We start from the raw sequence: 14,128 nt of genomic DNA on the forward strand, positions 1-14,128 counted from the left end.
CCCCCTATCACAGCCAGATCTCCCTGGGTAGAATGGAGCCATTTCCCCCATCCTGAATGGAGTTGAGAGGATTTGCAACAATGTAACACTGAAGACACACAAAACTTGACCATTCCCTTATCTCTACTTGTAAGATTTTGCAATCTCTGATTTAAATGGTTAACTGGAAATAAACAACCTCTGTAAGTTTCTTATAACCAACCGTTCAACATGCTATAGAGGTGGTGTTCTGCTCTTTGCAAGAAATAAAACATAGCCTGCTACTATTCTGGGCATTTTACTCTAGGCAATAAAGTAAAATTGCAAATCGCCATGCTTTGTTTACTCACATCTGCTGGTCTCCAGGCACATGGGTTAACAAATGTACAGGGTACATATTGCAACTATTCAGAAAAAAAAACATTAACATCAAGTCACCTGTTGCACATTTCCTATGTTTCAAACTCTCACTACTTTCAAACCTTTTTTTTCCACAGTGAATGCCTTCATGAAAATCAAAGGCACTTGGGTCACACAGGATAAATTCCCAACAAAGTATAATTTTAAGGACACAAAAACAAAGGGGGTGGAAGGAGCAGCCAATATTGCAAACTTTAAAAAAGTTCTCTTCAGCATTGTCAATGCTCAATAACTCAGCCAGCCACATTGAATCTTAATCAAGTGTCCTAAAAGTATTTTGCCTTTGGCCTAAAAACAAGAATGATGCATTTCAGCCCAAAGGGCATTTTTTTAAAGAAAATTCTAACAGCCTCCTGAAGATCAGAACTGAGCTGTCAAGTAATTTAATTTAAAATTCAGCAATGCTACAGCAGCACTAAAAAAAAAATTGTAAGGCACATTTTGGATCCTACCCTGAAACACCCCAAATATTTTTGCTGATTACTGTGGGAAATATAGCACTCATATACAGCGAGCTGCAGAGTGGGTAGCATGTATTTCTTTGTCCTTAAAAACAGAAAAAATGAGGAGGGCTGCTCAAGTTAGAGAAACTGTATTATCAGTCACTACTAAGTGATATATAGAGGGGTTTTTCTTCTTTGGAGCAAACATCCCAACTTCCTCCTGCCACTGCACCACTGAGAAACCCCTTCTTACACTCTTTTCCTATCACTACAGCAGGATTTTCAGCCTACCAGAGATATCTAAACCTGGATTTGTCCATCACCACTGTTAGCTGTGGCAGTAAGCAACAGCAGATCCTTAAACCAACTGTAAGCATCATGCAATAAAAAGTTTCTGAGCAACCTTATGTATCACTGGAGCTAAACATCAGTGTGGCAAACTCAGATCCATGTGAAAATACACACTGAATACAGCCATCCACCAGCAGTCATAATTTGTACCTACTGCTTCATTGCTGCCTTCAGATCATACATCATCTGCCATGACTATGCAAAGACCTATTCCGCTTCAGTCATCACACAGTTCAGCTTGAACTTCCCTGCCCAGCCACATTCATCTCTCCCTCCCATTACCTGCAAAGAGTAGCCTCCTCTGTCTTATAGGAAACCTGCACTGTGCTTTCAAGAATCATTTCTCACATTAGAAATGCCCCCACCACAAAACTATCAAATATGCAAGGAAATAAGTTGGCATGAGTGAAGAGTGGTCATTCAACTCTGGTATTTGTATTTGCTGTGTGCCTTTAGCAATGATAAACTTGTTCTGGAGGATGCTGGCAGACACACTGTAAACTTACTTCAAGGAAGATAAATTGTGATACAGCTTGGAAGGACTTGATTCCTGTAAGTTTTAGCTTAAAATTCATGTTTATTTCTAAATGTCCATCTCAGTAGCAAGCTCGCTTTTTTTAATCAGCAAAAAAGTATGGTTTCTAAAATGCTGATCATTTTTAGTGAGATTTATTGTTAGTATCCAAAAATAAGCCTTAAAAGGGAGTTTTATTCACAAATCATGCAGTTTTAGATACATGGCAGATTTGATTTCTATTTGTAAAAATGTTTTTCTTAATCCTGTAAATGAGATATTACCCCATAAAAGCAAATTGGACTACTTAGGCAATTAAAAAAGAGCCTTTACCATACTAATGCATTAGTTAGCAACTAGTGAAGGAAAAAATGAAAAATAGTCTGTAGATAAATGTAAATTCACAGCAATTCTCAAAGTCAGTGGAGTTCATTTGATCCTTCATTTTATCATCACAATTTTTACCTCTTCAGCGTATTTTAATGGGTGTTTTCTAGTAGGAGTCATTGAGTACACATTTTAGAGACTCCACAGACTAAAGCAAATAAAAGGAATCCTAGAAATTTCAACAGCATATATTTCACAAGACTAATCTAAACCAGGGTTTCCACAGACCCTGACAATTCAAAGAATCTTCACTACAAACTTCTGTTATCTAACCCTTCTCAGCCAATAAAGTAGAAACAACCTAATCATCAGAGGCATTAGCACACAGTTAAAAGCCTTTTTTGTCTTCTCTTCTTACAACAGGCAAGATCCAAACAAAAGGCAGCACTGTAAAGGCAAGTAAAATATATGAAGGGAGAATAACAAAATACACATTAGCTATTCATGCATTTGAACGAGAAAGGTCTGTAAAGGAAAACTAGACAATAAAAAGCAGTGGACTCTCTTCTGCAGTTTTATTAGTAAAAAAAAAAAAAAGCATCAAAGCGCCTTCAGGAGATTGTTCTCTCACTTCAGTAAAGCAACAGCAGAAACAGTGGGAAGGCATAGTAATTCCATTAACTGATTTTTCAAACACAGGCCTACTGCTGGTGCTGGGCTCTCAGAGATTCACTTCCTGTCTAGATACTCCTGGATGGACCTGGAATAACCCTGAGAAGCCCAAGAAGACTGGCCAGGCTCCATCCAGCCCCGCAGCAGCTCTGCCCTGGGGAGGGAGCAGCAGGAGGAGCCCCAGGTGCAGCCATGCTCCCCAGCCTGCATCCCTCACAGGCAACCAGCTAGGCCGCCCCATCTTGTGCCATCGCTGCAAAGCTCCTTCTGCTGGCACCCATGGAAACAAAAATGAGAGACAACTCTGGCTCCTGCTTCCATCCTCCCTGGAATGGAAGCAAAATCAAACTGCACTGGAAGTGCCAGTGGTTACTGTTGTTTGTTTGTTTCCCTTTCCTTCCCACACAAACATATCTTTACAGAATTCTTTGCTCAAATGAGGTCTGTGACAGAAGGTAAAACAGCAGTTATGAATCAAAACTATCAATACTAATGAAAGCAAGCACCAGTGCTATAGCTCCAGTTTGCATTTATACTCAATAGTTGAATTCAAAGGTTTATTAGCATGACTTGTGTCACTGATTCATAAAGAGATGGGATTTTGTTATTAAAAACAACTTCTTGCTTCATCAGGTCCACAAGAAAAAAATTATAATCAAATCAAGACAGTAGAAGTCAGTTCAAATCATGTATACACATTCTGCACTGTCCTCTCAGCCTTTCAGCAAATAAAACTTATACAAATATGATAAAGGAGGCAGTGGACATGGGCACGGACAAGGTCATTTTGGAACAAAACAGCAGCAAAAAATGCAGGCAGAGCCAAGGGGAAAATAGTTTCCACTTCAGGAAGACAACTTCTTAAAGAGCTTTTTAACCTTTATTCCCATGCGGGAATCGAGAGGGTGGCTGGATCTCACAGCACAATAAATGAGCTCACAGAAAAGAATTACATTATGTTTGCAAAACAACTTTCAAATCTGAAACTTTAATCTAAAAAGAACTGGTTAGGGAATATCTCTGACAGAGTTGTTACTGTATTAAATGACAGTTTAAAAAAAGATCATCAAAAGCTAACAAGTTAAAGATGATAAAACAGAAGGAATTGCTAAAGGCTGAAATCTACTCCGCCTACACAAAGCAGCAGTGAGATCTTCATGGCCTTGCCTGGTAGGAAAAGCCCAGAAGAGATGAAACAAAACAACTCAGTCCATCAACCCACATTAGCTGCTGCTTTACACCTTCTGCAAGGCAGGACCACTTGTGGGAAGGGCAGTGGGTGAGACTGCCTGCCACACACCCCCCTCCCCTCCAACACCCTCTCAGCCATCAGGGCAGTAGCGATTTTCAGTAAGACTTAAAAAAAACAAAAAAATCAAGTTTTGGGGTAAAACCAAACCATCCTATAAGTCTGTTTTGTTCTGCTACGAACACAAGGGAAAACTTCTCACAAATCATAACTGCTGTGTCACATCAGGAGGGGAAGTCTAAATTACATGCATCTATGTATCTTTGTAATTAGCATATTGAAAGCTTATACTTTGATAGTATTTTTATTGTCCAACTCTTCTATTCTTTCTAATTTTTAGAGTGTTACTTATATCTACTGTAACTACAAAATAAGTCTTCTAGTTTTTCCTATAAAATTTTGATGTATACAGCTTTTGATACCAGAAATACACATAAAACAATTACATCTTGGAGCAAAAGCAGTTTTGTCCCTGCTAAAAACACAGAATGATTGACAGATCATTAAAATAAAGTCCTCAAATAACAGAACTAAAAAAGAATTAACACAGATAAACTTTTTTTGCTCTGACCCACAAGCAAATGAAAGGCTCACCTCAAACCCAGAGAGCTGTACCCATATCCTAGCGCCCAGAGGCACTACATACAGATTCTGTTGTCTTAAGCACCCCAAAGCATACAAAGCATGGAGTACCTTCATCCAGAGTACCTCTTAAGTACCTAAAAACATATAAAAATAGAAAGTTTTACGGATGTGTACCTAAGGTTTATGCCAATTAACAAACTACAATTCCTGCAGCTGACCTAACCAATCTCATCTTGCAAAGCTTCTCCAACACACTTTTCCTCTGATTGGTCAGGAAGGGATGCCTGGAGGACAGAAGAAATAGACATAGGAGAAGGCAGCAAACCTCAACTGAAGATCTTGTGTAAGATTGCTGTAAATACCAACAACTGATTAACACGCACTGATAGCCCTGAATTTCCAGAGATGCATTTTCTAAACCCTCAGGGAATGGAGAAAATATTTATGACAGACAAGGTTTTTTAAATCTTAATCTTCAGTCTACTTAGAATGCTTCAGTGGAATTTTTCTCTGTCACATAACTTTATACTCTGAGAAAAGAAATAGTCTGTGGCTTGTTGGTGCTGACTTTCTTTTAAAATAAGTGAGGGAAACACACAAAGCAGATTTTAAATTTAGGACTTCCTAATCAAGGCCAAGCACAATGTTTTCCCCACAGAATGTCAAAGGTGTTCTTTGCAGATCACCAGAAAAACTGATATTTCTCATGGTTCTTTCTTCCCCTCTCCCATCCTGAAGTTAGATCAGCAAAATCTGAACCTAGTTGAGAACCATTACCTTTTATATTATTCTTTTTACATTACAAATTCCTTCTAATATGACCAAGCCCTATTTCTCTTTAATGGAGGTCTCAAAATGTATGTGTTGCTGCTTAGGAATTTAGGGAACCTTATCACTTTAACACAATTGTACCCAAGGTTCATGGGGACACGTAGTGTGGCCTCTGAGGTCGTTTCACAGACACGTCATCTAAAATTGGCAGTTACAAGCAGTGTTCCATATGAGTCCCATACCCCTGTAGACAGCCACCACTCCCCTACACACACCCTGTGAGCTCTGGAGAACTGTTCCCATAACTCACAGTGATGGCTGTCGTGGGACAGCCATGGCAGGTGCTCATTTCTCTCGGTTCCTTACTGGGATCACCCCACCTTGTTCCTCTGTGCTCCTTTGTGTGTGCAGGCATGAGACTTATCACGTAATCTAACAAGTTAATAAGAGCATAGACAGTTAATAAGTATCTCGTGGCCCTGCTACTTAAGCTACATGAAGGCACAAGGTTCACTGTAACTGAGGTTTTCCAACCAAGGGAAAAAGAGAGAAATTAAGCCAAGTAAACCATTCTGCCCAATTTTGCCAAAAATTTGTGCTCACCACAACATTAAGTGATTCTGCCTCAGACTCCTATCATATTTTTAGCAGATCGGTCTCCTGTCTCACGCTGAAAATTGCAATCAGCACTGCCTCTAAGTTTTTGACAAGTCTCAAGGGACCTTCAGGTTTTTTTGTGTTCTTTCATCAGAAAACAACATGCACACCAGTGGCAGCTAGCAGAAATGTTAAAATAAAATATGTTAAAATAAAGACCAACTTCATAGATAGAAACCCTTCCAATTCCCCTATCACTTAACTCTTTGTTGCAGATTTCGTGAAAATCCGGTATATGATACTAATGGAAAAAAGATCTATTCAAGCAAATAGCATATACCAACCTAAGATGAAGTATATCAAAATACCTATGACATTTTTTTTTTCAAGTCAGACAGAAAGCATTTGAGAATGCAACATCCAGCACATCTTGAAAGTGCAAGAAGTCTTGCTTTAAAGTTCCAAGGTCATCCAAGTACATTCTGGAAGTCTGGCTATCAGTTTTAAAAGTGCCAGAGGAAACTAAAACAACACACAAAGCACCTCTGGATGCATGAAGTTGTAGTGAGGCAACTAAGAGTGTAAGATCTACCTATTTACGTTTGTAGACTTAAAGGCCAGATCTAAAAAAAATTAAAAAAAAAAAAAAAAAAAAATCAAAACTGAAGTATGAAGTATCTGCCTGCCAAATGATGTAATATCTACAATTAAAGCACATCACCTCTGAGGCAGAACTCATCATTCTAAATTAGCCACCAGCAGTCCTTCTCCACTTAGTGAGTGGACAGTCATCCCTCTGAGTGGTGCCAGTCTTGAGTGACTCAAAAAAAACCCACGCTCCTGAATTTGGACACCTGATTGGTGCTTGCAATAAAGTAAATAAAACAGAAGGCCTGCAAGTTGATTCTCCTTCCATCTTTGACTGCCCTAGAGATCCAACTACACCATCAGCTTTTTCTCTTGCCCATTCTGCTTCTGCATCCTAATGGATGCAGAACTTGCATTCTTGGCTGCACAGTAGCTCAGTTTCAAACAGAGCTTTGAAGAGATTTCGTACATACTTCCCCCTTCCCTGCATTACCTGTCACAGTAACTTGGTAATGCAGCACTCTATTCAGAAATCGCAAATGTGGGTTCAAACCATCTCAAACTAAGGAGATTAACCTAAATCTCCTACTTCCTGGGCAACTGCTCTAACAATCTGAGTTACAAGCAAATCGTATCACTTATGCTTCAGCAAAAAATGTGGTTGCTGACCATAATGTCACAATTTGTGTATTAGTCATAGCCTAAGTATACTTACTAAACCAGATTCTTGAAGTAAGCTAGGTTTGGAACCCAAACAATGATAAGCATGAGAACTACCCAAGTTGAGCTCTGCCCAGATGGAGCACCCCAGGCACCTTCCTGAGTGCTGAGCATCAGCACTTAAAAGACTATTGTTCCAAAATCCCAGTCAGGAATGACAGAGCAGGAGGCTGCTACAGCACACCAGCTTACAAAAACAAGCTGAGGTGAGAAGCAGCTGAGGAAACATTTAGTCTACAACTACAGCCTTGAAAGTTACCATTACCACACATTCACAGTAGCCAGAGTTTTTTTAATTATAGACAAATGACTCGAGAGTGACAGAATCAAATTTATGAAATACAGGCAATAGCATGCAAAATCATTAATTCATTTCCTTTCCTACTTTGTAGACCTGTATCACTGTTACCTCCAGTATAATTAAGAATACTTTCCAACAGGTCAAAGCTGCTACATAAGTCTCCAAAATAGCTGTTTGCTCCTCAGGTTGTAAAATGACTCATATGGATCCAGACACCAGTGATACATGCTTCATGAGTTACTCCATTAGTGGATACAAAAAACTCAATTGAAAATACAAACTCAACTTTTCAACATGATGGGGACACTTTAACAGAACACCTGTTATTAAAATACCAACTGAATTTTATAGGTATGTAGATATTAATCTTTAGGCTGAAAGAACCAATCATTAACCTGTTTCTCAGACTGCAGCACTTTCCGACAGAACCTTGCAACTGTTGTATGCTCCAGTTTCCCCATCTGGTGACAGGGCAAAAGCAGGAATGAATGAACAGAAAATCAAGAAATTCTGAGAGCTCTATCCAGGTACTCTCCATGGACATGCCAAGATACCTTTCCCCCAAATTTTTCCAATGCTCTTGCAACAGCTCCAAGAAATCTTGCCAGCCACACCACAAACTGTATTTTTACATCATTACAATGCTTACAAGTTTGAGCTTTGGTTGCTTACTTTCTGCAAAAGCAACATGGCTATTCTAATCTGCATTGCATTCTTCACATTGTTTTAGGATCAGTTATCTTGAATTCTGTTTTTTCTAAGGCAGTTATCCACCAGGGGAGTTCAATACTCACTGCTTCCTCGGACAATCTGTGCTCTCATGCTGAGAAAAAACAAATGCTATCAACTTAATCTAATAGAAGAATGGTCTCCTGACCTGATCTTTCAACTAGAAAAATATAATTATGAATTTAAATAGCCCCAGGAGGGCTGGCTTAGGAGCAATTCCATATATTGGTATTTTTGATCGCCGATATAAAAACATGCATTTAATCAAGATGCCTCTAACAATGTGAGCTGCTCTATAAAAACTGGAATATCAGCACTAAACAATTTGCAAAAGCTGCTGTAGATGACTGTCGTGTGATAATTGAAAATTTTTATGAAAAAAAAGTACGGACCCTTGTCACCAATATTTGATTAGCTTTAGGAAAATCAATACCTTTTTAGACTGTGTGCTAACATACATATTAAAATACAAGTTAATACAGAATTAAGGTTATTTGGTGTGCCTAAGATGATATCTTATTTAAAAAAAAAAAAAAGTGAAAAGTCATTTTGCATCATTTTGTGCAGCTTTGCGTTTGTTTCCAAGACTGAACTTTCGTAACCAAGGTGAAGTGTATTTATTTACAAGCTGAAATGTATGGACTCTGAAGTTTACTTCGTCTTGATTTTGTTTTCCTTACGTCGAGGATGAAGTTGTGTACACGATACTAACAAACACACTCGCTTTTACTGCAGTGTGTATACATCCAGATAATAATCTCCCACACCACATCCATCTTGAGCACCACACTTCACCATAAAGAAATCTAAGTCATGCATCTGCACAACATATGCCTTGCAACCATTTTCCGTTCTCAGTTTTTGCTTTTTAATTGAGACCTAACGCGCCTGGGAACTAGCATGCTGGGAAAGGGGATCGGCAGAAATCGTGCTGTCGATGTCACCAGGAGCTGAATCAAGCCAAAGGTGGGAGCATCTGCTATCTATTGGTGCTCTCCTCATAACCCAGCACGTCACAGAGTCAACTACTGTTGACCCGCTAAGAGAGAGTGAACTGCTGCTGCTCACCAACTTCAGGCTCACTGGGAAAACACGAGTTACATGCAGAGCACGCTGAACAAAGAGGATGTGTGTGATGAAGTTACTCGGAAAGCGAGAACTCGCCGCGGAGCGTCCCAATATCCCGGCTGCAATGCACCGGTCAGCCCCACGTGCAAAAAAAAAAAAAAAAAAAAACAAACTTTCGTTCATTATCTCCATTACATCCTCATGCTACCTCAGTCTCATGCCTGGAAAGTGGTTTTGATCCTCTCTCCACACGTATAACTGAGCTTAATCTGTTTTACATTAGCGCCAGCATGAGGCATCCTCCGGCTCTGCCTCCTCCTCTCCCTCCTCCGTGAGCGAGACCCCCGGGACTGCGACCCCTGGCCGGCTCCGGCCCCGTCACCCGCCGGGGCAGGGGCTGCACTGGGGACTCTGCCGCGATGGGGCGGGCGGCGCTGGGGGCCCGGGCCGCCCGCCAGCCCGCCCCCCTGCCCCGGGGAGCGAGGCAGCGGCTGTGCCGCCGGGGCCGCCACCTCCCCCGGGTTTCTGCCGCTCCACAGCGTTTCTCGGCTCCCACAAAGCGAGTGGGCGGCCCCGGAGGCAGTCGGGCGGAGTGGCCCCCGCCGCCGAGGGAGAAGAAAGGGCTTCAGGAAAGTGGGGGGGAGGGCGACTACACATCGCGGAGCTGAGAGGAGAGGAGGAATAAAGGAGGGGGGGGACGCAGAGAGCGTGGCACGAAGGCGAGCAGCACAGCCGGACTCCAGCCCACCTCCCCACGCGGGGCTCCCCTTGCAGCACAGCACGGCTCCCCTGCACTGGCACTACCCGGCGGGGGCTGCAGGCACTCCGCCAAGGCTCCCCCACCCTCGCGGGGGTGAAAGCCTGCCCCAGGACGCGGCGGGGGGCTGCAAACTAACTCCGCACGCATTGCATTGCAAAGAGTGCGCACCTCCGCACCCCCGAGACCTGCACCCCGCCGCGCTCACCTCGGGGCTGGCCCTGCCCTGGCGCCCAGAGCACCGAAGCCGCCGCCAGCAGCAACAGCAGCCACCGCCCGCCGCTGCCCATCACCGCCACCGCCACTGCCGCCGGGAAGGGACGCTGCCCGCCCCACTGAGCCCGCCCGCCTTATATGTTCTCCCACCGCCCCCGGCCGCCCCCGGCCCGCCCCGCCCCGCCGGGGGCTAGGTCACACACTCACACGGTCTCACATACCACCCCTCACCCCGCACCACACGCGTCCATCCCCGCAAAACCACCCCGAAAGAAGCACTTGCAGCCCGGCCGCGCGTTGCGGGGGATGCGCGGGGTGCGACGAGCCCGAGTTCGGTACCTAAGAAGTTTCAGAAAGCTGCAGTCGATGAACTGGGACTTTTTGCAAGGAGGGAGAGAAGGGAAAGGTGGGTTACTTGAAATAACAGGGTGAAACTATGTGGGGGGAGAAAACATTGCTAAACTAATTCAATATGCAACTTGCCTATGTGGATGCTATTTTCAGGTGTTTTTAAAAATTTAGTCTGCTGACGCTTTTCTTGTAAATTTCTCCACTTTGAAACTTCATGCCAGTGCTGATATCCACCATGTTTGTAAATGAAATTAATTCTCTCCTCAGTTGGCAAACTGAGAAATGGACTACATTTGTCACATAGGAAGTCTTTGCAACTTTCAAATGACCAGTTATCTCTTGAAACTAGCATAAACCACAACAAACTGCTTGTAGAATTTCCTTAAGATAGAGACCCTTATTTAACACTTCAGGAAAGTCCATTTCCATTAGGCTTTCTTGGTTTAAGGTTTGTCAGTCGCAGAGCTCACATCTACAGTACTCCTTAACGAGTATTTGAAGTAAGTTGCAGCAATGAAGAACATTTTCCTGCGAAAAGAACTGTATGCCCAAAATGAGTTGGTTGAGGTGAGAGAATTTTAGTAAAATGATACTGTCTTCCAAATGTGAATCCCCACTGGCTATGCATGTTGCTTATTCTTTAGCAAAACATTGTGTTGCTCTGTATGGTGTTTCATTTAAAACCATATTTCGAAATACAATAATGTGTATGAGCTGTGTGAGCAGAATTAGACTGCCAGTGTGTTCTTCATATTGGGACAGCTCTTTGTGGAGTTCAGACTTCAGCCTCGTTGGCGTTTGTTTTCATTGATCAGGTAAAACAATTCAGGAAAAGAATAGTAATGTACGAATTTTGTATAAAATAAAGCTATTTCTTATCATACAGCTCAGAGTTATGAGCTATACTTGAGAAGTCATTGCAATGTTTATATTCAAAACATAAACAGGAAAAATCTACAGGTCAAGGAGATAAAAATTGAAAAAATTCTGCCATAAAACCCTATCAAAGGCCTTCAAGCCTGCAAATAAATAACACCCCACATCTGTCCCTTCCAACAGATCTGTCCTTTGCTCACATCAGGAACTTCTTAAATTTCAGGACAGGCAAGGGGGAGGAAAGCAAAATATCTGTGGAGAGAAAAGTCAACAAATTTCAAGAGCCGAAGTGTCGTTTGTTGTAAAATCATAGAGGTCAGGTTAAGGAATCCTCTGTCCAGGATCACAAGTACCAGTTGGGAGCCAAGTACAAAGGAAAGGGAAAGAGGGAGCATCTGTACAACATAAAATCCTGCCGGCTTACAGCTTTATAATCAGTTTAACCATTTCTTCAAATTACAGCAAGCTGAAGAGTGCTATCTTACATCTATGCAATGATAAGTGCCAGTTTATTATTACATGCACTTTTCCTCATCAGAATATTTCACAAGACCTAGAGAATGTATATTGAGATCCAGATCTGGACTTTATAATCTGGCTCAGTTATTATCATTTACCTAAACATCTCTATACAACTTGTAACTGAAATATATACATTGAATTAGTCTGCAGGACTACATCACCATTGTTCAGTGTCCATTATAATAATTCTCTAAGAAAACTGACTCTTCTCAAATTTCATTTGAATGGGTACCTTCTTGAAGAAGAAGATTACTCTATTTTCTGTTGTTCCTTTTTCCACAGTTCATTGCTGGGCTTACAAAGTACCAGGCAATCAGAATGCTCCCTGATTCCAAACATAGAACTATTAATATTATTCTTTGCTAATCAAGGTTTCTAAGAGCTTTGAATGAATATGCCGTTAGATGACAATCTCAGCTTCTTAAGCGTAACTCCACTGGACATTTACACTGAGTGAATGCATTGGATATTATAAGTTGAAGATTAGAAATTTCTTAGTCTTTGGCAAACTAATCTGATGAGAAAATGGAATGCCGTGGTACAGGTAAGATCTTGAACGAGTCAAGAAACGTGTGTAAGAATGAAAGCATTTTAGGGCACTGTGCTTTCATGCATGTTTATACAGTCCCCCAAAAACATCTGCACAAACTGAAACTCTGAGCACTACTATATCGTATAGGCTTAACACGGATAGTAGCACTGCAAATTAAAATCACACAAGAGGCTTTTATCTTGTAAAATAATTAACTTGCTACTGCTCCAACTTGAAACAAAGACAGAGATGGCACAAACTTCAAGAAGGATAATTTCTGAATACCTCGCAATTTGTTGTGCTAATTGAAATTCACTCCAAAATAAAGTGAAAATAAAAAAATGTTCTATGGTAAGACAAGAAAAAAGTTATCGGTAAATACCCAGAAAATACTCAGAGATGTGGCTACAGGGAACTTCTTAAAATCTTGTTTTCTCTTTCACCAGCTTTCGTGAGCTAGAATTGCCTTAAGGACGAAGTGTTGCAGTTGCTAAGGAATGCAAATTCCTAATATATAGGATGATGTAGCACAAACTGAATATGTTAATCTAGCCATCTGTGAATAGCAACCTATGGATAAAAACATTGCCTTTGGCAAAAACAGAGGTTTAGGAGAATTCAAACTGGAGAAAGCCCAAATACACAGAGCCTGAATTGAACTGCTCTGCTATGCTGCATCTAAGTAGAGTCCCAGTGAACACCAAATATGCTTTTTCAGCTTTTGTCTGTGTTGCTGTGCTTAAGGCAGAGCTATTGTGTTAATGGCAGGTTCCCCTTCAGGCCCCGCAGGAGCATGAAGTCACCTCCTGACCCTGGAGGGCAGCAGGGGCACTCATGGCTGTCAGCAGTACCGTGCTTTTCCTCATCCAGAGCATTTAATAACTTGCACATCCCATCGTCCCACCTTATTGCTCATCCTGTTCTCAATGATCCTTTCTCCTTGCTGAGTATCGAGGCATTTCTACACTGTGAACACCATTGACACAACATTTGCTGGTAGTGGGGTAGGGAATTTGGAATAGTTTGCAGAAGGAGGTGCACTGATATAACCAGACAATAATCCCACCCAGAGCTACATTTAATGGCTAAATAAGGTTTTTATCAATAGCTGTACTATAAAGCAAAGAATCTCTAATTTTTAGATAGTTTATGTTGGGCTTTTTTTCACACACTTGTTACCCATTCTGCATCTCTGCCTCATTATCTCATAAGGACTACCAAGTGTTCTGAAAAAGCATTCTGGGAATAATTATCACTTGTAATCAAAGGAAAAAAAATAGAGTAAACTGCCTGTCTGCCTTTAATAAACATTCACTCACTACTAAAAGCTGGTTTAGATAACTCTTCAGTTGTTCCCCAGAACCCTTCAAGTGCTTTTCTTCCTTTTTCTCCCTTGGAAAAGTATGTCCAGAGGTTAATAAATCCGAGCTGTGACAGACCAAAGAGAGGAGTAAATTCAAAACAAAAGGCCCTTCACATCACACCATGCCCACAGCTTCCTCTCAACAGAGACACCACCTGTACGGCTTGGTGGGCTGGAAGTGCAGCCCAAGGCAAGAG

At 41.6% G+C, this 14,128-nt stretch overlaps 1 protein-coding gene across 2 annotated transcripts in view; it reads right to left on the bottom strand.

The window, feature by feature from the left end:
* LAMA1 (laminin subunit alpha 1) overlaps positions 1-10,393 on the bottom strand; it is a 105,936-nt gene extending 95,543 nt beyond the window's left edge. The window contains exon 1 of one of the 2 annotated variants that reach the window (XM_065832299.2): positions 10,280-10,393. In XM_065832299.2, coding sequence (XP_065688371.1) covers positions 10,280-10,361 — 82 coding nt within the window. In that variant the 5' untranslated portion in view covers positions 10,362-10,393. Of the gene's footprint in view, positions 1-4,549; positions 4,569-10,279 lie in introns of those variants that run through there. The other variant, XM_071804237.1, reaches the window with a different exon arrangement.
* Between the last annotated feature and the right edge of the window lie 3,735 nt (positions 10,394-14,128).

Source organism: Patagioenas fasciata, chromosome 2 (genome assembly GCF_037038585.1).
Source record: "Patagioenas fasciata isolate bPatFas1 chromosome 2, bPatFas1.hap1, whole genome shotgun sequence".
In the NCBI taxonomy this organism is placed as follows: domain Eukaryota; kingdom Metazoa; phylum Chordata; class Aves; order Columbiformes; family Columbidae; genus Patagioenas; species Patagioenas fasciata.